At 40.5% G+C, this 27,544-nt stretch overlaps 1 protein-coding gene across 1 annotated transcript in view; it reads left to right on the top strand.

Annotated features, from left to right (window-relative positions):
• The window catches only part of rspo3 (R-spondin 3), a 65,196-nt gene that overhangs the window by 16,288 nt on the left and 21,364 nt on the right, over positions 1-27,544 (top strand). Inside the window, exons 2-4 of the mRNA XM_078400167.1 lie at positions 2,142-2,333; positions 10,173-10,322; positions 14,601-14,798. Coding sequence (XP_078256293.1) covers positions 2,142-2,333; positions 10,173-10,322; positions 14,601-14,798 — 540 coding nt within the window. The remainder of the gene's footprint in view (positions 1-2,141; positions 2,334-10,172; positions 10,323-14,600; positions 14,799-27,544) is intronic.

Here is a 27,544-nt window from a genome sequence, read left to right as displayed (position 1 = left end):
GGAACAGCACCTCATATTTTGCTTGGGTAGCTTACACCCCAGCGGTATGAACATTAACTTCTCTAACTTCAAATAGCCCTTGCTTTCCCTCTCTTTCCATCCCCTCCCCTTCCCAGTTCTCCCACCAGTCTTACTGTCTCCGACTACATTCTATCTCTGTCCAGCCCACTGCCCAGACATCAGTCTGAAGAAGGGTCTCGACCCAAAACGTCACCCATTCCTTCTCTCCAGTGATGCTGCCTGTCCCACTGAGTTACTCCAACAGTTTGTGTCTTACTTATTGTCTTACATTGGATTTCACCTCAACAGTGGGTCAGTTTAAAAAAATTAACACCCTTGTTTTCAAATAATCCCATGACTTAATTATTCCTACTTCTATCCAGCCTTATAAGCCTCCAAAATCTTTGCAGTTAATGCATTTTGAATTTTATGGCCGCAGTGTTTGTGGCTATGCTCTTTTATACTTAGGCCCCAAGCTCGCAACATCCTCTCAATGCCTTTCTCATTAAAAACTTTGACCCAACTTTTGATCATCTGTTCTACTGTTGCCCAATGTCATTTTTTAATGATGCTCTTGTCAAGCATATTGAAGTTTTACTACTAAAGGTATCATGGAAATGTTTTCTTAATCATTCATTCATGGAATTTGAATATGCTGATATAACCAACATTTTTTTCTTTTCTGTAATTAAATGTACCTTAAACTGAATAATTATTGAAGCCACAGGGCAGTTACTTGGTCTGGAATCACAAATAGTTCATGTTGGTACGATTGCCTTCTCTAAGAATATTATCATGCTCCTACGATTCTTCAGAAAGTTGTACGGTTAGTCACTCAATAGGTAATTGGAAATAATGGTTGGATGCAGATAGATGCAATGCTACATTTTTGCACAGTGAAAGCACAACTGTACAACATCTTCACTTAATGAAGTGCTTTTCAAAAGCAAAGGTAAAGTTAGGTGACCTGGAAATCTTAAAGTCAATGCTCGACATACCTAACCAATGATGAGGATCATCAACGAAATCAACAGAATACTGAAGTTCATAACAAAGTTATTAGAAATCAGATCTGGGACATATTCTTCAGTACTCAGCTCATAACATGGGAATAATTTTCAGTTCTGGCCAGCATGAAGTGAAGCAGATAATTAAGTGTTGGAGACAACGAACAGAATAGATATAAACTGATCCGAACAGATCTGATCTGAACAGAGTTAAATACCGGCACGGTAGCGCAGCGGTAGAGTTGCTGCTTTACAGCGAATGCAGCGCCGGAGACTCAGGTTCGATCCTGACTACGGGTGCTGCACTGTAAGGAGTTTGTACGTTCTCCCCGTGACCTGCGTGGGTTTTCTCCGAGATCTTCGGTTTCCTCCCACACTCCAAAGACGTACAGGTATGTAGGTTAATTAGCTGGGTAAATGTAAAAATTGTCCCTAGTGGGTGTAGGATAGTGTTAATGTACGGGGATCGCTGGGCGGCACGGACTTGGAGGGCCGAAAAGGCCTGTTTCCAGCTGTATATATATGATGAGATGATATGATAACTATATTATGAAGATAGACTGGAATAATTTGGAATTCTTGACAAGAATTCTTGACAAGAATGTAACTCAGTGTTAATATTATTGAAGTGTAGTCTTATTGAAATTAAAATTTGGAAGAACATTCCTCAACAGAATATTACAAATAATTTGTAAAAGTCACGTTCACACTCGTGAATTACATATTCAACCTCCTGATAACAGGAGATTATTCTTCCCATAAAATTGATTAACATGTAGATTAACATATTCCAAGTAGCGGTGAAAACAGTAGAATAGTTGATGTTGCACACTGGTGACTATAAAGGGCTTCTGGACAGAAGCATTTCACACCCTGATTACTCTCCCTCAACCATAATTGCAAACTAAGTAGCAGTAGTATATAATTATATTACCAATATAATTTACAGCTACCAATCAACCACAATTAAATGCGCATTAACAGCAATTTGTTGCATTAGCAAAGAATGATAATGAATATGTGTCTAGAATATACTGATAGTTTCTTAGAATTCTGTTCATAAAGTATAACATCTAAAAAATTAGGATAGTGTTAAATGCCAACTAGATAACAATTATTCTTGCTTCCTTCCAGCAAATACAGGTGTGAACCAAGGTTGCCCAAAAGGGTGTGATCGATGTTCTGAGTTTAATGGGTGTCTGTCATGTATGCCTAGACTTTTTTTCTCTCTGGAGAGAAATGGGATGAAGCAGACTGGAGTTTGTCTCTCTTCTTGTCCAAGTGGGTATTATGGAGTCCGAACACCGGAAATGAACAAATGTGCACGTAAGTGTTAAATACGTATAGATGCCACTAGGAATTACCGTTGTGTTCATTTATCTTAACTGCTCTTTTCCCACAACGAAAAGTATATCAATGGAATGGGATTGTATTTTGGGTTTACACTGACATTTCTAAAAGAGGACCGAAGATTCTTCATTGGAGGTGATAAATGTTATAGATGAAAATTAGTGCCCACGCGAGCGAAACCTGCATGAGATAGCCCAGCTGTTGGCGGTTGTGCAGTAGAAAACAGAAACAGAAACAGAAAACAGAAAAGGACTTTAACTACATTTCAGTTCCCACCAAATATTGTGATACTGTCAGCAGAACCAAGCCAGACTAAATGTGTAAGAAGGGACTGCAGATGCTGGTTTAAACCAAAGATAGACACAAAAAGCTGGAGTAACTCAGCAGGGCAAGCAGCATCTCTGGAGAGAAAGAATGGGTGACATTTCAGGTCGAGATCCTTCTTCAGACTGGTTAGGGATAAGGGAAACGATATAGATGGTGATGTGGAGATAAAGAACAATGAATGAAAGATATGCAATAAAGTAACGATGATGAAGGAAACAGGCCATTGTAAGCTGTTTGGAAATGTCTGGGTGGCCGAGTGGGGTGAAAGGAAAATAACATTTTCTCTTACATTCTACTTTCTGAAAAATTCTGCAAAGTGTCTACTCAAAAAAGAAAATCTTTCAAATTCAGCACTACCACAATTTTACGGGTTCAAGCTGGCAGTAGTATTAAATAGATCACCTAAGGATAATTCCCAAGCAGTTGGCTGAAGTTTAAATGTGAGTTTTAGGAGTAGGAGAAAGACTAAACAATCTATAATTGTACTGGGAGTGCAAAATTAGGTAACACAATTGGAATTAAATTGTGATATATTTTAAATAAAAGATTAATACGACGTGACTATTGAAGTGTCAGGGAATTTTGTTTTAAATGCAAGCAACGACTGTCTGCCTCACTTTCTGTGGTCTGAGGTTCCCATTTGATTCAAAAGGGCATCCATCATATCAGTGTCCAAGAGCATGGTAACCTGCCACAATGACTACTGTTTGGTGGTGCTTGCATCCACAATGATGAAGTGCTTCAAGAGGCTGGTTGTGGCGTGAATCATCTGCTGCCTCGGGAATCACCAGAATTGGCTTAATTTTGCCTATCGCCACAACAGGCCAACAGCGGATGCCATTTCACTGGTTCTTCACTCTGCTCTGAACTATCTGGATAACAGGAACACATGTCAGGCTGCTATTTATCAACTACAGCTTGTATTCAACACAATCATCCCCTCCAAACCCAAAGATCAAGCTCCAAGACTGAAACCCTGCATCTCCCTTTGCAAAGAGATCCTTGATTTCCTCATCAGCAGACCTTAAACAGTGCTGCTCGGTAACACATCTCCTCAATGACCATCAACACAGGTATACTTCAGGAATGAAGAAGGGTCTCGAACCAAAACATCACACATTCCTTCTCTCCAGAGATGCTACCTGTCTCGCTGAGTTACTCCAGCATTTTGTGTCTATCTTCGATTTACACTCCATGGGTGCTTGGCTCGCCGCTTTACTCTCTTTGTACCATTGCCATCTATAAATTTGCCATTGACACTACTGTTATTGACCGAATCACAGGAGTTGATGAGTCAGCGTACAGGAGAGGGGTAGATCACCTGGTTGAGAGATAGAACACCTGCAACATCAACCTCTCACTCAGCATCAACAAAACCAAGGAACCATTGATTTCAGGAAGGGAAAGTTGGAGACCATGTACCAATTTCCATTTGATGGCCGCTGTTGAAGGTGTTGCGGCTTCAAATTCCAGGGCAATAACATCTCAATTGACCTGGCCTGGGCCCAGCACATAGATGTGACCATGAGGATGGTGCACCAACACCACTACCTTCTTACAAGTTTCAAGAGATTTGGCATATCACTGAATAATCTTAATAAATGTCTACAAATCCACCGCAGAGCATATCCTGACTGGTTGCATCATGACCTGCTACAGTAATTCCAAGGCACAGGAAAGTAAGAGGCTGCAGAGACTGGTCGACTCAGCCTGGTCCATCACTGACACAGGCCTCCCCAATATCAAAAGTATCTACATGAGGTGCTGCCTTAAGAATGCATCTATCATTAAGGAATCCCACAAACCATGCTCTTTCCTAGCTGCTACCATAGGGCATGAAGTTCAGAATCCTGAAATCCCATACAATCTTGAACAGCGACTTCCCTGCAACCATCAGGATTTTAACTGACCTGCGCAGGGTCTCAACCTGAAACGTCATCTCTTCCTTTTCTCCAGAGATGCTGCCTACCCGCTGAGTTACTCCAACATTTCTTCCGAGTCAGCATGGATTTACGAGATCGTTCCGAGTCAGCATGGATTTACAAGATCGTTCCGAGTCAGCATGGATTTACGAAGGGGAAATCATGCTTGACTAATCTTCTGGAATTTTTTGAGGATGTAGCTAGGAAAATGGACAAGGGAGAGCCAGTGGATGTAGTGTACCTGGACTTTCAGAAAGCCTTTGATAAGGTCCCACATAGGAGATTAGTGGGCAAGATTAGAGCACATGGTATTGAGGCTAGGGTGTGACATGGATAGAAAATTGGTTGGCAGACAGGAAACAAAGAGTAGGGATTAACGGGTCCCTTTCAGAATGGCAGGCAGTGAATAGTGCGGTACTGAAAGGCTCGGTGCTGGGACCGCAGCTGTTTACAATATACATTAATGACTTAGATGAAGGGATTAAAAGTAACATTAGCAAATTTGTGGATGACACAAAGCTGGGAGGCAGTGTGAACTGTGAGGAGGATGCTATGAGGATGCAGGGTGACTTGGACAGGTTGTGTAAGTGGGCAGATGTATGGTGGGCAGATGCAGTTTAATGTGGATAAATGTGAGGTTATCCACTTTGGTGGTAAGAACAGGAAGGCAGATTATTATCTGAATGGTGTCAAGTTAGGAAATGGGGAAGTATAAAGAGATCTGGGTGTCCTTGTTCATCAGTCATTTAAAATTAGCATGCAGGTACAGCAGGCAGTGAAGAAAGCTAATGGCATGTTGGCCTTTATGAAAAGAGGAGTTTAGTATAGGAGCAAAGAGGTCCTTCTGCAGTTGTACAGGGCCCTAGTGAGACTGCATCTGGAGTACTGTGTGCAGTTTTGGCCTCCAAATTTGAGGAAGGACATTCTTGCTATTAAGGGCATGCAGCATAAGTTCACCAGGTTAATTCCCGGAATGGCGGGACTGTCGTATGTTGAAAGACTGGAGCGACTAGGCTTGTATATGCTGGAATTTAGAAGGATGAGAGGGGATCTTATTGAAACATATAAGATTATTAAGGGATTGGACACGTTAGAGGCAGGAAACATGTACCCAATGTTGAGGGAGTCCAGAACCAGGGGCCACAGTTTAAGAATAAGGGGTAGGCCATTTAGAACGGAAATGAGGAAAAACTTTTTCAGTCAGAGAGTTGTAAATCTGTGGAATTCTCTGCCTCAGAAGGCAGTGGAGGCCAATTCTCTGGATGCTTTCAAGCTAGATAGAGTTCTTAAAGATAGCTGAGACAAGGGATATGGATAGAAGGCATGAACGGGGTACTGATTGTGAGATCAGCCATGATCACATTGAATGGCGGTGCTGGCTCGAAGGGCCAAATGGCCTACTCCTGCACCTATTGTCTATTTTGTGTCTATCTTTGGTGTAAACTAGCATCTGCAGTTCCTTCCTCCACCCTAATCTTACTTTGGCCATGAAACACCATTGATCGCCTCTTGCACTACCATGGACTTGTGTTTCTAATTGTGCTTTGCACTAATATCTAGTTTTTGTTTAGTCTTTTTACTTTCACTATTTTGAATAATTTATGTATAATTTAAGTTTTGTGTATTGTCTGTCTCTGTGCCTGTAATGCAGCTGCAAGCAATATTTTCATTGTACATGTAACTCACTGCATTTGTGATTATGGGGAAACTTGACATGATTTGACTTGACAATAGTTTTACTGAAAGATTAAACAAATTGTCAATAAAATATAACCTGCAATAATTTTCAAGACTTTCTATCCACAGTGCAGTTAAACTGTAAACTGTTTTTTTTAACAAAGATAAATTTTATGTGATGAATTCTAAAAAGGAATATAACTTTTGCATTCATTTGCATTCGGCATATTTACATCTGAGTTTTTTAAGCTCCTGATTCATGGCAGTGAGTTGGGACAGATGTTATGTCATTAATTAATGATATTATTTCAGAAAAATTGTTCCACTTTCTAGTCAGCGAAACCATACAAATATGAAATTGTCTTTGATTGTTTTGTTTCAATCCAGTTCCTAGCAACCAAAAACATAACTATCAATAACAAAAAATAGACAAGCACTTACATAATCCCTGCCCCCAACCTCAGGGAGCCCCAAGTACTTCATAAAAAATGATGTGTTTTTGTTTAGAGTGCGGTCACTATTGCAATGTTGTAAAGTATAACTTGCACAATACTCTGATCTAAGACATAAACAAAAAATATTGGAAACACTGCAAAGTAGCGCAGCATTTGAGGAAAGAGAATCAAAGGTTAAAAGTTTGAGGTCAATGACCTTTCATCAAACCTGAAAAAAAATTCTGATTAGAATTCCTTCCCCTGAAATGTATGGTGTGATCCAACATATGTTCAGTATTTACTCCCTTTCATTTTCATTCTTTTGCATAATACGGCAAGTTCAAAATTGTAAGACTAACAGTTCACAGAAACAACAAACAAATGACAGTCACATTCAGACACACTGGGAAGTGACCAAAATATTGCTCAAAGGGATATATATTTTTAAGGAAACTTTTGAAGGGAAGAGGTAGAAATGTGTAAAGGCTCAGGGAAAGAATTTAGGTTCTTGGTGGCTGAAAGCATTGACACCAAGGTTGTACAAGCAAATTTGGAATTGTGCAGGTGGTCAAAATCATAGGAGAGTAGAGATCTTAGACAGATTTAGGATTGAACAAGCCCACTGAGATAGGGAGTGGAGAAGCCACAAAGGAATTTGAAATTATCAATGAGAAATTAAAAATCAACCCGTAATGTAAAGCAATGGTGTACAACATATAACCCCCGAGCATGGTCAAAGAAAACCACATGGGATTTTTCCTTTAACCCTCCACGGTGTTCAGTGAACCAGCCATTTTCATCATGCCCTTACCCACTTGGGTGGCACTTAGCTGTTGTAAAATCTCCAGAGTCAATATGGTCCTTAAAAACAACTCCCAGCAAAGCTCAGCACATGCAACGGCTTCGCCATGCCTGCCCCAAGAAATTATTTGGCAACTGGATTGTCATACCCATACTCTTCAGTGTCAAAACTGTTTAAAGAACTGAATAGTTGAGATTGTCAGAAACACAGAAGCAAATACAAAAATTATTAATATAATAATCATACTATTACAATGTCTTGATTTAAAAAAAAACATTATTGTTTTAAATCCTAAATTAGAACGTTCAAACAATATAAATAAAATACATCTAAATGCATTTAATTGTTAAAAATATAATAATAAAATATTTCTAAGTTCACAAAGATAATGCAAAAACTAGCCTCAAGCTACAACCTTTCCTCTCCACTGAAGTGCATGGAATGGTCGTGCTTGCACCAGATTTCCCAGTATGACTCTGGGGAACAGTAGGAAGTTTAGTTTAGTTTAGAGATACAGTGTGGAAACAGGCCCTTCGCCCAGCGAGTCCGCGCCAAACAACGATCCCCGCACGTTAACACTATCCTACAATAGTGAAAGACTTGGATAGAGTGGATGTGGAGAGAATGTTTCCATTAATGGGAGAACCTAGGACTAGAGGTCATATCCGTAGAATTAAAGGACGTTCTTCCAGAAAGGAGATGGGGAGTTGTGAATCTGGAATTCTTTGCCACAGAAGGCTGTAGAGGCCAAGACAGTGGATATTTTTAAGGCAGAGATAGATAGATTTTTGATTAGTACAGGTGTCAGAGGTTATGGGAAGGCAGGAGAATGGGGTTAGGAGGGAGAGATAGATCAGCCATGATTTAATGGCACAGTAGACTTGATGGGCCGAATGGCCTAATTCTATTCCTATCACTTATGACCTTATAACCTACACACACTAGGGATAACTTACAATTTTATCAAGCCAATTAACTTACAATTATGTATGTCTTTGGAGTGTGGGAGGAAATCGGAGTACCTGAAATTTCCACTTTTATATGAGAAATGGTTTGAATTTTCAGTCTGGCCCTCCCCACAAAAATGTAGTGCTCAACTGAAATAGAACTACTGCCTTATGAAACTGAAGTATCTTAAAGTGCAAATGAATGAGTTCACATATTTACCTATACACTTTGTCAGATGTAAGTAAAAATTAAAAATTAAATGCTGGAAATACCAACGGAGATAGAAAGAGTTAACATTTCAGGCCTGTCGTCATTGTATCCCTTAATTCATGTTTGAATATGTAACCATATATTGTTGTAGATTTCTAACAAAGCAACTTGGTAATTTCTCATTTTGAATTTAATTTCACATTCAAAATTGTTTACTTTGTGGATTTTTTGGTTCAGGTTTGTTTAAAGTGGTTTGCCAATTGTTTGGGATCTGCAGGCTTTGTGAAACATTAGAACAAAATGGTCTTTTAAAATATATTGCCATGAAAATGCTTCATATCATAAGAGAGATAAAAATTATTTCTTCTTTGGATGTGGGCATTGTCGGCAAGACCAACACTAACTCTTCATTTTCAATTGTTCCTAAAGTGGGGTGGGCCATTTCAGAGTCAACTACAATTTTGTAGTAGGAAGGAACTGCAGATGCTAGTTTAAAATGAAGATAGACTCCAAAAGCTGGACTAACACAGAGGACCCGACAGCATCTCTGAAGAAAAGGAATAGGGGACTTTTTGGGTCGAGACCTTGAAGAAGTGTCTTGGCCCAAAACGTCACCTATTCCTCTGAGTTAATCTGCTGAGTTATTCTGCTGTTCCGCTGAGTTACTCCAGCTTTTTGTGTCTATCTATAATTTTGTAGTTCTGGAGTCACATTATGGCCACATCAATTTTATTTTTCCTGGATGCATTCTTAATGGTAAGCTTTATGGCTACCATTGCTCATATTTTCTTTTTTTTAAATTCCAGATTATTTAGTTAATTAAATGCCAGAGTAAGATTTGAACATGCCATTAGTCAAAATTTCTGGAGTACTGCTTTGTCACATAGCTATTGTAGTCGTACACAGCAGGTTTTGTCACAATGTCTAATGTAAAATTCCACTCTTACACTTATGCCTGTTCGAATGTTTTTCTCCAGGTTTTAGGCTGACTCCAAACATCAATAAAGTGATTTAAATTCAATTTGTGAAGCGTGTTCCATATAGGTTTAGTTAGTGCTGCTGCCTCATAGCTCCTGGTACCCTGGTTTGATCCCAATTTCTAGTTCTGTCTGTGCGGGATGTGTATGTTCTTCCCAAACCCACATGGGTTTCCTCCAGGTCTCTAGTTTCCTCCCGCATCTATAGATGTGTTGGTAAGTTCATTGGCCAGTGTAAATTAGTCTTTACTGTCTTTACTGGTAAGTGGCAAAACAATCAAAAAGGTGAGGAATGGGCATAAGAGAAAGGACATATTTTAGGGCCATATGTAAACAAAGAATGGGGGGGAATGGGACCGATGGGACTGATTTTGTTGGGATTGGCATGGACTCCATGGGCCAAAAGTCCTCCGTCTGTGTTATAATATGTGGGTAAATTATCACAGTATCGGGGTGGCATTAGATTATTTTTTTTAAACCTTGCCACTGCCTCTCATGTTTAAATTATTGCTTTTCAGAATGTACAGCTGACAACTGTGATACCTGCTTCAACAAAAATTTCTGCACAAAATGCAAACCAGCATTCTACTTGCATAAAGGAAGATGTTTTGATATCTGCCCTGAAGGATTTGCCCCAAATAACCAGACAATGGAATGTACTACAACTGGTAAGCAAACATTAATATTAACTTCAATGCAAAGCAAAGGAATGATTGACATTTGTGCAGGGCATTTCATGTTCTAAAGGTGTTTTAAAGTGCTCTTGGAAACAAGTTAAAACTTGTGATACAAAATCACTGCTATAATGCAGGAAATATAGGAGCCAATTTACACACAGTAAAGTCTTAGAAACTGTAGCGATATAATAGACAGATTATTTGTTTTATTGATGTTTGAAGGGTATAACCAGGCTTAACAATGTAAGAATCTATTTGCTTTACTTCAAAATGAAACTGTTTACATCTACCTAAGAGAGTGGATCAAAGTGGCTTAATGTTTCATCGAAAGAGCTTCACACTGAGCAAGTCCTAATGATTAATGTTGATGGAAAGCTAGAAAATTAGATGTCTTAAGAAAAAATGTTTCAAACCACCAAATGTGGATCATAACACAAAGTTGCAGATTGGGACCTAGCTTGAGACCCCTGAATTAAATTGGGAAAATAAGGAGGTTATAAAGCATAAAGGAAAAATAGAATGATAAAATGGTAGACTAGGTTATAATCAATAGAGATATTGTATATTGACTTAGGAAGAAAATGAAGTAATGGGGAAAACTAGTGATTAATTTAAACATTAGTTTAAACTAGTTTTAAACATTAGTTTAAAAGGAAAAAGTGATGTACTGGAGGTAAGGGAGTATAATGAAACATAGGAACTGGTAAACAAACTAATGTTCATTTGGTTCCCCTTTTATCACCTGATAGCCAAATGATATAATTAAAATTAACATTGTTTATTCATCATAACGACCAATTTCTGTCAATTAATTTACAACTTGGCAGAAGGAAAATGTCATTTATTGAAACATAGAATATTTACATCACAGAATGAAGCTGATTGTTCCTTGGTATTTTTGCTCCCCAACCCTCGTTCTGTTCTGTCTTCCATCACTACCTGTAGCTCTACAGGTCATTGCTCTTCGAGTACACATTCTGTTTAAATCTGATGAATGTTGTGCCTTTATCACCTTTTTCAAGCAGTAAATTCCAGACCACTTTAACCCTTTAGGTGAAAATAATTTTCCTCATCTCCTCTCCATTCATTGTCACTGCTGTCAGGTTTTAACCCTTCTTACAGCGACTAGATCCATCTGACTTAGTCTGTCTGAACACCCCATAATATTAAACACTAAATTCAGTTACCTCTAGAAAGCAACCCTTGCTTATCCAACCTTATCATAGGTACCACTTTCCACTCCCAAAAATATATTAATAAATCTCCATTATATTCAATCACACCATTCCTATAATGGGTGATCTGCAATAATCAAGCTCTAACCTATCTAGTGCTGCACGTTTAATAAATTAATTGTTCTTGTATCCTATGCTTCGGCTAATAAAGGCAAGCATCTTTTTTGCCTTTTCAACCACTTTAATGTTATATTCTTCTGTCTTTAAGGAAACAGATTCACATTCCACGTCCCTCTTTTCTTTTCTTTGACTGGATAACATGCAAATCTTTACACTGTAACTTGGTACATGTGACAAGAATAAACTAAAGTAAACTGTTCATCATGTTTCAGCATCTCCTATTTACTGTATATTCCCTTGCCTTATTGCATCTCTCCAAATACGACAACTCAGACTTCAAATTCCATTATCCACTTTACTGCCCTGCCTGCTAGACCAACTAATTCTTCTTGTAGAAGGCTCTCTCTTCACTGTTAATGACATGGCCAATTTTTGTATCATCGGCAAACTTTGTTATCATGCCCCTTATATTCAAGTCATAAACATTAATTATAATGAGGCAAGGGGCCAAGTACCCGGCCTCATGAACCCCCATTGGCAACAGCCTTCCAATAATGGAGGCCACCTGTTAAACATTACCTTTTGCCTCCTGCCATTTGACAATTTGGATACAATTTTTGACAGCACCTTGGCTTTCATTCACTTTTACTTTTTTTAAATGTTTCCCACAGGGTCTTATCAAAGCCTTGCACAAATTCATGTAATCTACATTATATGCACTGCCTTTAATCGGCCCTCCTCATTACCTTCTCAAATCATTTAATCGAGCTACTCAGATACAACTTTCTCTTAATCTTAATGAAGGTGAGCATTGGCCATTAGAATTGAATCCAAGTATTTGCCAAATACTAGTTACATTAGCTGGCTTGTAATTACTTGGTTTATACCATTGTCTCTTTCTTAACAATATTACACCATGACCAGTTTGCCAATCCCTAGGCAGCACCAGCCAGAGTCTTTACAATTTCCACATTTGCTTCTTTTAACAACCTGGATTATGTTTCATATGGTCCATTTTCAAAGATGATGAGCACCTCTTTTACTTTGGTAGACCGTTTCAATTTTTAACATTTTACTGAACTGTACAGACCAAAATCAAATGAAATTCAGCCCTTGGTCAACAGCATTTATCTCATTGTGATTTGGTAATTGGGCAATAGAATTAAAATCAGTGGAGCCCACCTTTTGTTCCTTGTCATGGTTCAATGACCCCTAGTAAAAATGTACTCATAGGGGTAGTTTTTAGTTAAATATCCCATTGACATTCAATCGACAATAGACAATAGAAAATAGGTGCAGGAGAAGGCCATTTGGCCCTTCGAGCCAGCACCGCCATTCAATGTGATCATGGCTGATCATTCTCAATCAGTACCCCGTTCCTGCCTTCTCCCCATACCCCCTGACTCCGCTATCCTTAAGAGCTCTATCTAGCTCTCTCTTGAATGTATTCAGAGAATTGGCCTCCACTGCCAGGCAGAGAATTCCACAGATTCACAACTCTCTGACCAAAAAAGTTTTTCCTCATCTCTGTTCTAAATGGCCTACCCCTTATTCTTAAACTGTGGCCCTTGGTTCTGGACTCCCCCAACATTGGGAACATGTTTCCTGCCTCTAACGTGTCCAACCACTTAATAATTTTATACGTTTCGATAAGATCCCCTCTCATCCTTCTAAATTCCAGTGTATACAAACCTAGTCGCTCCAGTCTTTCAACATATGACAGTCCCGCCATTCCGGGAATTAACCTAGTAAACCTACGCTGCACGCCCTCAATAGCAAGAATATCCTTCCTCAAATTTGGAGACGAGTTGAGAAAACATTTCTTCACACAGAGAGTGGTGAGTCTATGGAATTCTCTGCCACAGAAGGTAGTTGAGGCCAGTTCATTGGCTATATTTAAGAGGGAGTTAGATGTGGCCCTTTTTGCTAAAGGGATCAGGGGGTATGGAGAGAAGGCAGGTACAGGCTACTGAGCTGGATGATCAGCCATGATCATATTGAATGGCGGTGCAGGCTCGAAGGGCCGAATGGCCTACTCCTGCACCTATTTTCTATGTTTCTATGTTTTTTATGTTTCTAAAACTGCACACAGTACTCCAGGTGCAGTCTTACTAGGGCCCTGTACAACTGCAGAAGGACCTCTTTGCTCCTATACTCAACTCCTCTTGTTATGAAGGCCAACATTCCATTGGCTTTCTTCACTGCCTGCTGTACCTGCATGCTTCCTTTCAGTGACTGATGCACTAAGACACCCAGATCACGTTGTACGTCCCCTTTTCCTAACTTGTTCTGAACTGTACACTGCAAGGGCCAGGAAGTGAGTGGGCAAGATCATCTCTGACCCCTCTCACCCTGGCCATAAAATCTTTGAAGCACTTCCCTCTGGAAGGCGACTCTGGACTGTCAAAGCAGCCACAGCCAGACATAAAAACAGTTTTTTTCCACGAGTAGTAGTTCTACTCAATAACCAAAGTCTGTAGTCTCTTTCTTGCTCTGGTTTATTTTCACCCACATGTTTAGACCGTAATGTGGTATCCTTCTTGTTTTGATGTGTTTGTGCTTTATTCTTAATTTTTAACTGTATGTTTGTGTATGTTTGTGTGGTCATTTGTGAGCGAAGCACCAAGGCACATTCCTGGTATATACACATACTTGGCCAATAAACTTATTCATTCATGTTCACGCTCATATTTTGACGAGGAGCAAAGCATTCATATTGTCATTCGGCACAGAAAACAGGCCACTTGGTTCACTGAGTCCATACCACATATCTAACATCCACTTACATCAATCCTAGTCTAATCTGACTTTATTCTCCTTACATTCCCACCCATTGTATGTACAGTCCCACCCTGTCATAAATGAGCAGATTAAAGCAAAGCAATGAATTGGGGGTGAGAGGTTCTTGGTGAAGGAAAATTAACTGAGAACAAAGAAACAAAAAGATATAGAACAACTGTTTTTCTGATGGCAGTGCATTGTGAAGTCGGTGAGTGGAATGCATGGAGTCCCTGTACAAAGCGAGGGAGAACGTGTGGATTTCGGAGAGGCAGCGAGTCAAGGAGCCGGGATATTCTGCTGGAACCTTCAGCACATGGCAACTCCTGTCCAAAGACCACTGAGAGAAGGAAATGTACTGTTCAGAAAAAGCGTTGTCCACCAGGCCAAAAAGGTAAGAGGATTTCTGTGAGACTTAGCAATAAACCATCAACCATCAGAATAACTAACGTAATGTTTCATTTCACTACACATTTATGTGTATGTGACAAATAAACGACTATTGACTATTCATAATGCTACCATAAATGCTTCAAAGAACTCAAGAAACCAATTATTATTACCAGTGATTATTATCAGGACTGCTAGTGTTACTTGTAGAAAGGAACTGCACATACTGGTTTATACTGAAGATAGACACGACATGCAAGAGTAACTCAGCGGGTCAGGCAGCATCTCTGGTGAAAAAGGATGGGTGATGATTCAGGAAGGGGGCCTTCTTCAGACTCTGAAGAAAGGTCTCGGCCTGAAATGTCACCTATCCTTTCTCTCCAGAGATGCTGCCTGACCCGCTGAGTTACTCCAGCACTTTGTGTCTATCTGCCGTGTTATTTGTTTGTTAACAAGGAAAGTAAGCATTTACTTTTTCATTTGAATATCTGTTAAATTGTTACTCTTTCAATATTTAACTGTAATGCTCTCTGTATTCCTGCTGATGAAAGACCACTTAATCTCAGGCTTCTGGCAAACATATGTGAAATGTTATGCAAAGTAGGAATTCTGTTGACGTGACTATAAAAAGCTGAAGTAACCAACAAATTACTAACTCCAAGCAATCAATAACATATGTTACATTTATTCAGTGAAACCAAGCAATTTGCTTCATGCTTCTCTGAATGACCATACACACTTTGTTGTTTGTGCTCAAATAATCCAAAAGGGTTCAGCTGCCTTTGAGCACATATCAATGTTGTGAAAAGTAAGGCTGGGAATAGCCTTGAAAAGATTTGCCTAGCAGGAGGCAGCCAAAAAGCATATTTTGTAAGCAGAAAATGCAGAATTACCTGTCACGGAGTTTTTGAATAAACAATTTGTGAACACCCGAGGAGAAAGGCCATGGGAAAGGAGAAATCTGTGGGAGAGAGATAATGGAGGTTTGCTTCAAGAGCATGAAAAGCATTTAATTGCTGAATCTGACAATTCCAAGCTCGAATGATAGACACAAACATCTAGAGTAACTCAGCAGGTCAGACAGCATCTCTGGAGAGAAGGAATAGGTGGCATTTCGGGTTGAGACCTTTCTTCAGACTGGGAGACAGGGGAAAGGAAAGGGAGCTGCTGAGTTGCTCCAGCTTTTTGTGTTTATCTTCGGTTTAAAACAGCATCTGCAGTTCCTTCTTACACAAGGTCCCTTCAGCTATCAGGTTTCCAGAGGCCTGGGAAATCCAAAGCACGGGACCAGGGAGAACTAGCCGACTGGAGAGAGAATTGGCCTCACAGAATGAAGCAGAAGGTGACGATGGCCGGTGACTCGTGATATGCCTCAGGGATCAGTCCGGGGCCCATTGCTGTTTTTGTGGTTTATATCAATGATTTGGATGAGAATATACAAGACACGATTAGTAAATTTGTAAATGGCACTAAAGTGGGTGATATCGTAGAATAGCGAAGATGGTTATCAAAAGTTATAACAGAATCTTGATCAGTAGGGCAAGTGGGCTGAGGAATGGTTAATGGAGTTTAATGCAGATAAGTGCGAGGTGTTATAGTTTGGAAAGTCACACAAGGGCTGGACCGGGGAATGTCAAAGAGCAGAGGGATCTAGGAGTGCAGGTATATAGTTCCCTAAAAGTGGCGTCACAAGTAGATAGGCTGGTCAAAAAGGCTTTTGGTACATTGGCCTTCATCAGTCAAGGTATTAAGTACAGAAGTTGGGATAGACACAAACCTAGTTATCTGAACTCTACCTCATTCCACCCTGCCTCTGGCAAAGATGCTCTGCCCCACTTTCAATTCCTCCACCTCCCAAGATGAGGTTTTCCATACAAGGACATCTGTGTCACTACAGGACCCCTCATTCTTTAGTGAACATGGTTTCCCCCCATCTGTCACAGTTGGGCCCCTCACATGTGTCTCCTCTATGTCCCATAGTTCTGTTCTCGCTCCCCCTCCCCTCCAGATGCAACAAGGACAGAGTTCCCCTGGTCTTCACCTTTCACCCCAGCAGTCCCCACATTCAACACATCATCCTTTGACATTTCCATCACCTCCAACGTGATCCCACCACCAATCACGTCTTCCCATCTCCACCCCTTTCCACCTTCCACAGAGACTGTTCCCTCCCCAACTCCTTGGTTCACCCATCCCTTCCCATCCAAACCACCCCCTCCCCTGGTACTTTCCTTGCGACGGAGGAAGATGGAACACCTGCCCTTATACCTCCTCCCTTGACCCCATCCAGAGACCATGACAGTCCTTTCAGGTGGGTCAGAGGTTCATATGCATCTCCTCTAACCTCATCTACTGCATCCGGTATTCCCAATGTGGGCTCCTGTACATTGGTGAGACCAAATGTAGACTCAGTAATTTTTCACCCTGCCTGAGGTCATCTGTTGCCAGACCTAATGTGTCCTGGTCTTTCCTTGTTTCTAATTCCCTCATAATCAGTCTAAAGAAGGTTCCTGACCCGAAATGTCACCTATCCATTTTCTTCAGAGATGCTGCCTGACCCACTGAGTTACTCCTGCATTTTATGTCTTTCTTTGGTATAAACCAGCATCCGTTTTATTTTTAGAAGCTGGGATGTTACACGAGATGTCTTACAAGTTGCTGGTGCGGTTTGGAGTCTTGTGTTCAGTTTTCATCACTACACTATAAGAAGGATGTTGTTAAGCTGGAAAAGGTGCAGACAAGTTTTACAAGGATGTTGCCAGGACATGAGGATCTGAGCTATAAGGAGAGGTTGGGCAGGCTCAGACTTTATTCCTTAGAGTGTTGGAGGCTGAGGGGGTGATCTTATAAAGGTGTATAAAATGATGAGGGAGATAGATAGGGCGAATGCAGAGTCTTTTACCCAGGGTAGGGGAATCAAGAACCGGAGGACATAAGTTTAAGGTGAGAGGGGAAAGATTTTATAGGAACCTGAAGGGCAACTTTTTCACACTGAAGGTGGTGGATATATGGAACAAGCTGCCAGACAAGGTAGTGAAGGCAGGTACCATAACAACATTTAACTGACATTTAGACAGGTATATAGATAGGAAATGTTTAGAGGGATGTGGGCCAACTACAGGCATGTGAAACAAGCATAAATGGGTATCTTTTTCAGCATGGGCAAGTTGGGCCGAAGGGCCTGTTCCATGCTGTATGACTCTATAACTCTGATAGGTGTTTAAAGAGCTCAGAGCAAACTGAACGTAAGAAAAGAACCTCACAAATCTCACTGCCTTCCAAAATCTGAGGAGCAAGGCCTCACTTAATTATAATAATTGACCTCAAACTATTATTTAATTCCCCAAGTCTTCTCTAGTTGAACTGATAGTGTTTAGTTGACACTGGTTATGTCAAATTTTACATGTTACCATTATTAACCCTCCAAATCTCCTGCTACCCCACCCATGAGAGGGAAATGTCTGAAACGTATTAAACCGACCTTTGTTTATATCAGCTTTGAATGTTTAGAGTTAAAATAGCACCATTTATTTTAATTTTATTTGTGCATTGTTTGATTTATTTTAAGTAAATCCAAAAATTCCTATGTCAGAATGCTACAATATTTTTGAAGTGGCCCTGAGAATGTCCTTGAAATATTACCTCTGCCCGTCTGAAGCACATTTTGCTGTAGAACTCAGCATCACAAAGAAACATAGAAAATAAGTGCAGGAGTAGGCCATTCGGCCCTTCAAGCCAGCACCGCCATTCAAATATGATCATGGTTGATCATTTAAAGTCAGTACCCCGTTCCTGATTTTTCCCCATATCCCTTGATTCCTTTAGCCCTAAGAGCTAAATCTAACTCGCTCTTGAAGTTAGATTTCCAGAATTGGCCTCCACTGCCTTCTGTGGCAGATAATTCTACAGATTCACGACTCTCTGGGTGATAAAGTTTTCCTCATCTCACTCCTAAATGGCCTACCCCTTAAGATGGCCTGAGGTAGATCAAGATATTACCAGGTAAACAAAGGAAATGGTTCAAAGACATTCTCAAGGACTCATAAAAAATGTGTAAGATTCTGACTCGTAGGAATGCCTGGCCTTTAACAACTCAAAATGGGAAAGGAATTTTATGAATGGCCTTGAGAACCTCACATTTATGTAGCACAGAAGCCCAATGTAAATGACAGAAAAACATATACTTCCCAAACTACTCACTTGCTCATCCTGCCAAGAATCTCATGGTGTAGTCCATGACAAGTCTCACATTGGCCTCATCAGCCACCTCAGAATTCATAGAACTGTAGTGGAAGCACGTCATAGAATCATACAGCAAAAAAAGACCCCTTTGGCCCAACTTGCCGATGCCAACCAACGTGCCACATCTACACTAGTCCCACCTGCTCGTGCCTGGCCCATTAACTCTCTAAACCTATCCTATCCATGTACCTGTCCAAATGTCTCTTAAAAATTATAATAGTTCCTGCCTCAACTACCCCCTCATTCCATATACCCAACACCCTTGTGTAAAAAGTTACCCTTCTGGTTCCTATTAAATCTTTCTCTCCTCACCTTAAATCTATGTCCTCTGGTTCTCGATTACCCTCTCTGGGCAAAAGAGTATGCATTTTTTCTCATGCGTTGTACACCTCTATAAGATCACCCCTCATCCTCTTGCGCTCCAATGAATAAAGTCCTAGCCTACTCAACCTCTTCCTATAGCTCAGGCCCTTGAGTTCTGGCAATATCCTCATTATATCAATTGAAAAAAGACTTCCAAATCACAATTTTAACAATATTAAGAGTCTTAATACCACCTCCTCCAGACAAGGAATAATTGTAGAATAAAAACAGAAAATTCTGGTAACAAGCAGCAGGTCAAACAGTATCTGTGCTTTATGTCAAAGGATCCTGAAATATTAATTCTGTTTCACTTTTCACAGATGCTGCCTGAACTCTGTTTTTTTTCAAGATTTCAAATTTTCAGCATATTTAGTTTAAAAAAATGGTTGGTTGGTTAATTGGTCACTGTAAATCATCTGTAGTGTAGATGGTTGGTAAGAGAATCAGGATGGAGTTTCCATATTTTCTTGCAACATAAAAAGGCCATTTAGCCCATCGAGTAAGTGTTCAACAATTCCTCACTAATTTTCCTAATATTTTGTCTTCAAAATCCCATTAACTCCTCCCCTAATACCCCAGATTCTGTCGCTTACCTACATCAAGGGCAATTTATAGTAGTTAGCTAATGTACTAACTTGCACACCCATGAGATGAGACAAGAAACTGTAACACTCAGAGGAAACCCATACAGTGTAAATTCTATACAGAACATTGGAAGTCAGGATTTGGTCTGTGTTGTTGGAGCTGTGTGGCAGCAGGCTACTAGCTGAGCTACTCCCAGGCATGGTGGTAATGCAGAGAATGGGTTGCAGGGAAATATGTAAGGGAGTGAGCTGAGTCCTAGTTGCTGCTAGTTGTTCAAGTGCCATCATCTCAAATGTGATTGAAACATAGCTTCTGAAGATTTCTTTATGTTGCTTCTTGTATAAGGAAATAAACAGAATGAGCTAAAAGCAGAACATCCTTCAGTGAAGGCAATGACCCTGAACTAAACAGCAGTGTCTGATACAATGATGTATTGAATAATGTTATACTACACTTGACGGGCATGGACCCATTGGGTCCAAATCTCCCGCGGGCGCGGCAACCCCCGTTGGGTGCAAACCTCTCCTGCGGGCACGGCAACCCTCCCCCAACTGATGATCCGTGGAGCCATTGTCGGCCGGGGAGTGTCTCCTGGAGCCATGGGTGGGCGAGGGGGGACAGGGAAGAGGAGAGGGAGCCACTCACTTCGGCCGTGCACTGCGGCCAGAGCGAGCCGTGGACCCGAAACCACTCCTGCGATGGCCATCTTGCTTGACCCTCTGCCACTGTCCAGCACCACGGGAGGAAGGTCCGGCGTGGGGCACGCCGGGCAGGTCCCATTGTGACGTTGAACGCAGCTGACGGGCAGGGCAGGTGGAAAAGGGAGGGGCCGCCCTCCCCCCTTCATTGGCCGCCACTCCCATCACTCGGGTGGGTCGCATTGTGACGTCAAACGCACTGACGGCCATTGGAATGGAAAAGTGATTTTTGAAATTTTAAAAAGGTGATTTTTAAAGTTTAAAAAGTGAAAAAAAAATTAAATATCCATTTGAACCACAAGACAATGGTGATTAATGTGGTGCTAAAATTATTGTTCTATCATCCATAGTTTTGGCTGTAGTTCGGGAACATACTAAATCTATATGTATCTCTCTGTCTCTACGCACGCACGCGCACGCACACACACACACACGCACACACACACACACACACTGAGAGTTTTTGGGATGGATGGATGGTACACTCAGATCTTAAAGGTGCAGGTACACTTGTGTACCATTTGCTGTCCTGGACCTGGATATACACCCTCTTGCTCCTCTATCCACTCAGCATGCTAGCCACCACACAAATCCCATTTTCTCAATGATGATCAGGAACAGGTTCGTTAGAGATTCCGTAATGGCAGTTCCATCCAAAGACATTGAAGAGAGGTCAATAAATAAACTACACCAAAACAACTAGATTTGACATTGTTACCTTGGCAGTTCCACTGGACTCCTCACAAGAAGGGTGGAGTGATCATTAGAGTTTTAGACAATAGAAAATAGACAATAGGTGCAGGAGTAGGCCACTCGGCCCTTCGAGCCAGCACCGTCATTCAATGTGATCATGGCTGATCATTCACAATTAGTACCCCGTTCCTGCCCTCTCCCCATACCCCGCTATCATTAAGAGAAACATTTCTGAGAAAATTGGGGATTATTTACTGGCATCCATGTGTAGCATTAAAGAAGACTTGTACTGTTGGGAATCTTACACATGCAAAGTCTAAACCAGGATCCTGTCCTCTCAATCTACGTAACTCAAAGAAAATATCATGACAGTGTTTCAAAAAAGACAAGGGAGGTCTCCTTGGTGAATGTTTATCTCTCAATCAACATCACTGTCACATTACCCTCTGTACAGGATCATGCTTTGCGCAGTTCAGCAATTGCTTTCCCTGCATTAAAGCAGTGGTTACATTTAAAAAAATACTTCATTGGATATAAAGCACTTTGGAACATCTTACAGTCATGACGACAGCTAAGTAAACGCAAGCCTTTTTCTTTTACTGTACACATTGCCTTTTAGCTTCTTAGTTCCTTCTGACATGGAATCAAATTTAATTAATAAGAATTGGGTGAAAAGTAAAAAACCTCTGTCGTAAAAACTCATTTCACTCAACAACTAGTCAGTATAAAGTAGATGCGATGATAAGATCTTAATTAGTGGGAAGGATTAGTGGTGCAGGAATGCTAGGGCCACTGCACAAGGAAACAGACAGTGACAAAGTTACAATGGGAACAGGATTTTTCAGATGTTTAATGATACAATCTTGTAAGCAGATTAACTTTATTTCAAAATTCCTTCACTTTACAAAGCACAATTCACTGTTTGAGTTATCATTTATGATACATTGCCCGAGAATCCAATATTGCTCAAACCAAGTAACTCCTAAGCATGGGTGACAGTAATCAGTAAACTTTGCAAATGTAAACTTACAAGTATTCAAAGCTTAACCTAAATTGAAGAATATATTGGGGAACTAGTGTAAAATATAAACCTCAAAAACATAAAAGCCATTCACTGAAACCTCTTTTTGGAGCTTGAATGTTTTGAAATAAATTCTGTAGAAGGATGTTGTAGCTTGCTCCCCCCTCCCCTTGGAAATCTAATGTTACCACTGCAGCAAATCACAAGAACAACAACAATCTGCTGGAGGAACTTAGCAGATCGAGCAACATTTGTGGAGCAAAAGGAATTGGCAATGTTTTGGGGCAAAACTCAGCATCTGGACCCATCAGGATGTCTTGACAACTCCTTTCTCCCTGCAGATGCTGCTTGATCCGCTGAGTTCCTCCAGCAGATTAATATTGTTCATGCTCCAGATTCCACGATTCAAAGTCTCTTTCGTCCCTGTAGCAGATTTAGTCCAGAGCAATCTTAACATCATTTATTTCAGCCATTTGCGAACACGTTTTGAGGTTTTGAACTCACACTAATCAATATGATTTCAAGTTCAGAACATGCAGAGTCACCTTGGTCACCACCAGTGAAAATACAGGCAACACCCCCACATTACGGAAACAGAAATTCACCCTTATAGAATTCGCAACTCACGACCCAAAAATTGGAGAAATAGAATGAAATTTGGTTTTGTGTAATTTATATGACGAAAAGTAAATAAATAAACATACTTTTTTTTCAATTCACGTTTCTAGATACGTGCACAGAAGACGTGGCTTTGTGTTATGAAAACTTGCAATTGTTTTCTAGGAACACAACTCCTTCTCCCCTTGCCCCGCCCCCATAATGCAGGCGTCACCTGTACTCACAAATCTGCCTGCATGCTGTCTCATTGGAGCTTTAGATGTTTGACATAAATCACTTAGACAATGAACAAAAATGAGGATATGTATATGGACGCCACCTCAAGTAGTTTTATTTGAATTCATTCCCAAATTTAGAAATAATCTTCGTTCAAACAGGCTTGATGTAAACATTGTGGGGGCAATTAATTTTTTACTGCACAACCCATGTTCTAATTTACCAAAGAAATTGAAAGAACAGGGACTTGCCTGGTCAAAGCCAAGTTGCTTATTAGTAATCTAATACTTTTTGATAAGGAGTGTAGATTACTTTTGGCCTCAATAAGATTTGACAAATGGGTCCCTGGCTTATATTCCGAGTACTGTCAAATATTGGTGGAAGCACCAGGGAAACCAGCCAAGAGCTCTCAAACCTCAGAAGTCATACATTAAGATAGATCCTATTCAATCAAAAAAGTGTGTAATATAAGGCAGCAGCCTACAAAATCATAATAATAAGAAATTGCAATTTGATTGTGCAGATTTGAAATATAATGAATTAAATAAAAACAGCCACTGGCAGAGTTCAGCTGAGTTATTTCCCAAAGGTGCAAAAGAAAGTTAATAAATCTTGCAGCTGCAATACCCAGTGTTTTAACTTTTTTATGGTATAATTGGCAATGAATTGTAAAAATACTAAAGGGCGTTTTATGTCTGTAATTTAACCTTTCTGCGGTACAATTCTTGTCTTAAATTTCCCCTCAGCATAAAAGAAAAACATCTGAATTCCCAGGCGAGACCCTGGTCCAGTCAAATTATGATTAGGTCAGAGTGCTTACAGACTGGAGCTGGGTTGTACTGGTAGCACTGCAGTCTCGCAGCTGTAAGCATAGGTAATGGACACCAATGTAACAAATGACCTTTCTATCGTGATTATCCAGCAGGCTGTAGCCTTTTAAAATTAACTCAAAACTAATTACTGTATCCTTTGAGCTGTAGTGTTTATATTTCACATACGCAGAGGGGTCAAAGCTTGAACTCACCAAAAGTGAACTGCATACAGTTTAAACTCGGCATGTCCTCAGACTTCTACTGTTTGCCTCTTATTATTTTTGTCCAGAGTATGCTTTATTACTTTTGGACTGGTGTATCTTGTTTTAAGTCTTGAAACTAATTATCTGAATAGCCAGCAGACCAGAATTAAGTCTCAATGAAGACATTTTTCCAGGGCAAAGAAGGGGTCAGAGTATTGGTTCATTTTCTCTTGAACTTACATTTTAAACTGTAATGTATAAGGCATGTCTTAATCCATTGCTATGCTGAACACTTCCAAAGTTCTTGAAGTTATCCATTACCTGGTAAGATATGGATTTCTGTATCTTGGCAAACCCTGCAAAAAGGAAGTTAAGAGCTGACACTTCTAAAATGCTTTATCCTGTCATTAAGGCTGCAAGTGTAGGGATCCCAATACCGAATGGCAGAGTACTAACATCTATAAACTAAAACTCTCGTTTGTTTGTTTGTTTGTTCCTGAACTACAGCCAAAATGGTACACGATAGCGTGACGATCTTAGGCCCACCTTCCTCGCCTTCGTCCCTTTGGTGCTAATGGAAGAAGTTTCATTGAAATCGGTTATATTTTTTAAGTTATTCACATTTTAAAGTTTAAATCTATCTCAGAGGGAGGGAGGGGGGGAGGAAGGGAGTGAGGGGGGGGGGTGGAGGACGGATAAGGGGGGGTTGAGGGTGATTGGAGGGAGGGAGTGGGAAGGGGAGGAGAGGGTGCTGCACCAATGCAGGAGAGGTTTAGGCCCAACGTGTCCACTCGACCTAGTATAAGTTTACGTTCTAGTCCTGAAAAAGGTGATGCCAAGGCATCAAAAGAAATCCAAAGCAAAACATCATAATTTAGAAACCTGAAGGATTCACTCTCAGCAGTTATTTAATCCACACATTGTCAACAGACCAGGGCTCCCCGAATAAGTCAAGAGTGTTTTATTGTCAAATGTACCGAAACAGAACAATGAAATTCTTACTTGCAGCAGCACTGTGAGTTTGTAAACTCAACAGATAATATAATAAGCAAACATAAAAAATGTCCAATGAATTAAAAAAAACAAAAAGTGCAAAGAACAAAACAAAGCCCAAAATCCATAGTGCAATCAAAGCAGTTCACAGTTGTTTAGTTGGAGTATAACTATGTATAGGAATCAGGAAATACAATTTTATTTGAATTAATTTTAAGAATAATGGAAAATACTTTAATCATCTTAATGGCTTCTGTACAAATTAATAACACAGATGAAACCTCAGTGAATAGGAACAATAATAATTTGAGTCAGAGAGTCAAACAGTTCAGAAACAGGCACTCCGTGCCGACCAGGCCTGCACCAGCCATCATTACTCAGCTGCACTAATCTCATTTTATTCTTCCCACATTCCTCTCTACTCCTCCCAGATTTACCATTCACCTACACGATGGGGGCAATTGGCAGTGGTCAATTAACCCATCAACCAACATGCCTTTGGGATGTGGGTGGCAACCAGAGCACAGGAGGAAACCCATGTGGTCATGGGGAGAACAGACAACACACTGCCACCACCCAAGATCAGCCCCATTGGAGTAATAAGGCATCAGCACTAACTGCTGTACCATTGTGCCAAGCTTTGATGAGAAGCTGCTCCAAGACGTTGTTATAGCTCTGCTGTACAACAGCAAGGAACCCATTGTACCAAAAGAATCAAGCATGTAAAAAAGACAGAAATGCTAGAAATGCTCAGCGGACCAGGCAGCAACTGTGGAAGGAGTAACAGGACTAATATTTGATTTCAAAGACCCTTCATCAGAACTGTGCTTTGAAATTGACTGCTGTGCAGTTTATTCAAAGTCTTTTAAATGCCACTATGTATATGCTTCAATCACTACCAGCATATTCTGTGTTGAAATCATGCCCTGCACATCTCCTTTAAACTTTGTCCCTCTCACCTGAAAGCTATGCCTCTAGTATTTGATTTTTCCATCCTGGGAAAAAGATTCTGGCTGCCTACCTTCTCGATGTCTCCCATAATTTTATATACTTCTATCAGGTCTCCCCTCAACCTCTAGCATTCCACTGGTAAACCTCCTCTGCACCTTTTCCAGAGCCTTCACAACTTTTCTGTAATGGGGTGACCCGAGCTGCACACAATGCAGTCCTATAAACCTGCATCATGACTTCCTGACTCTTATACTCAATGTCTCAGCCTATGAAAACAAGCATATCATATGTCTTCTTTACCACAAATTTCAAATATTTTAAGCAACATTACATTATGGAACTTTAAAGCCTAGGAATTTGGACCCTGGAATCTGTGCAACTGTGAAGAGAACATTTATGAATGGGTTTACCATTCCGATTTTTAAATCCCCATTAAATCGCCAAAGTGGATATCAAAGATCACACCACAGAAATAAACAAGAGATTTTTTATTGATCATGATCTATATCTTAACCAGATTATCTGGCTATTTATCATAGCCCCAGGGACTTGGGTTCAATCCTGACATCAGCTGCTGTCTCTGTGGAGTTTGCAGTATCTCCGTGTGAACCGTATTGGCTGGGAACGATGAGATTGTGCTAGAAATTAAACATCTCTGCTGATCTCTGCAGCATCACACAGCCCCACTGGGGAGCTCACCAAAATGTCATAATCAACCTTGAGGAGATGTCATGTGTATGAAGGAACTGCAGATGCTGGTTTAAACCAAAGATAGACGCAAAATACTGGAGTAACTCAGTGGGACAGGGAGCATCACTGGAGAGAAGGAACGAGTGACGTTTCGGGTTGAGCCCCTTCTTCAGACGGTTTCATCTGGCTATTCCTTCAGTTTAAAGGAAGAAGCAGAGTGGTCACAGCATAAGTCTTCTCCACAGCAGAGGTATTCATAAACATTCATGACTTTTCAGAAAGCTCTCCTGCTTGAGGAAAGCAGGTGCAGCTTTAAAATGTCTCCGTGGCCACCTTGATCAAACAACGTGCCTCTGGTGGGGACGGTTGTTCACCAACCCGCCCAGGTCCCCCCAGGGATCTCCCATTCTCACCCTTTCCCATCAATACAGCATTCATTCATTCAGTAGCAACATTCGTGCCATTGGAAATTTATTGCTGGTAATTAGTTTAGTTTAGTTTAATTTTGTGGAATGTCTCTTTAAGCGCTGGCCTCAAAGATTGCACCTGCTCAGCTACATACTGAAGACTTTGAGAAATTACAACAGACCCATAAGGAATGCCACGCTGAATGTCGGATTCAGTGCAAGGTTACACTGAGAAACCTCTGGATGCTGTCCCGCAAA

Source organism: Rhinoraja longicauda, chromosome 5, assembly GCF_053455715.1.
Source record: "Rhinoraja longicauda isolate Sanriku21f chromosome 5, sRhiLon1.1, whole genome shotgun sequence".
Classification (NCBI taxonomy): domain Eukaryota; kingdom Metazoa; phylum Chordata; class Chondrichthyes; order Rajiformes; family Arhynchobatidae; genus Rhinoraja; species Rhinoraja longicauda.
This window is presented reverse-complemented; position numbering and strand designations above follow the sequence as displayed.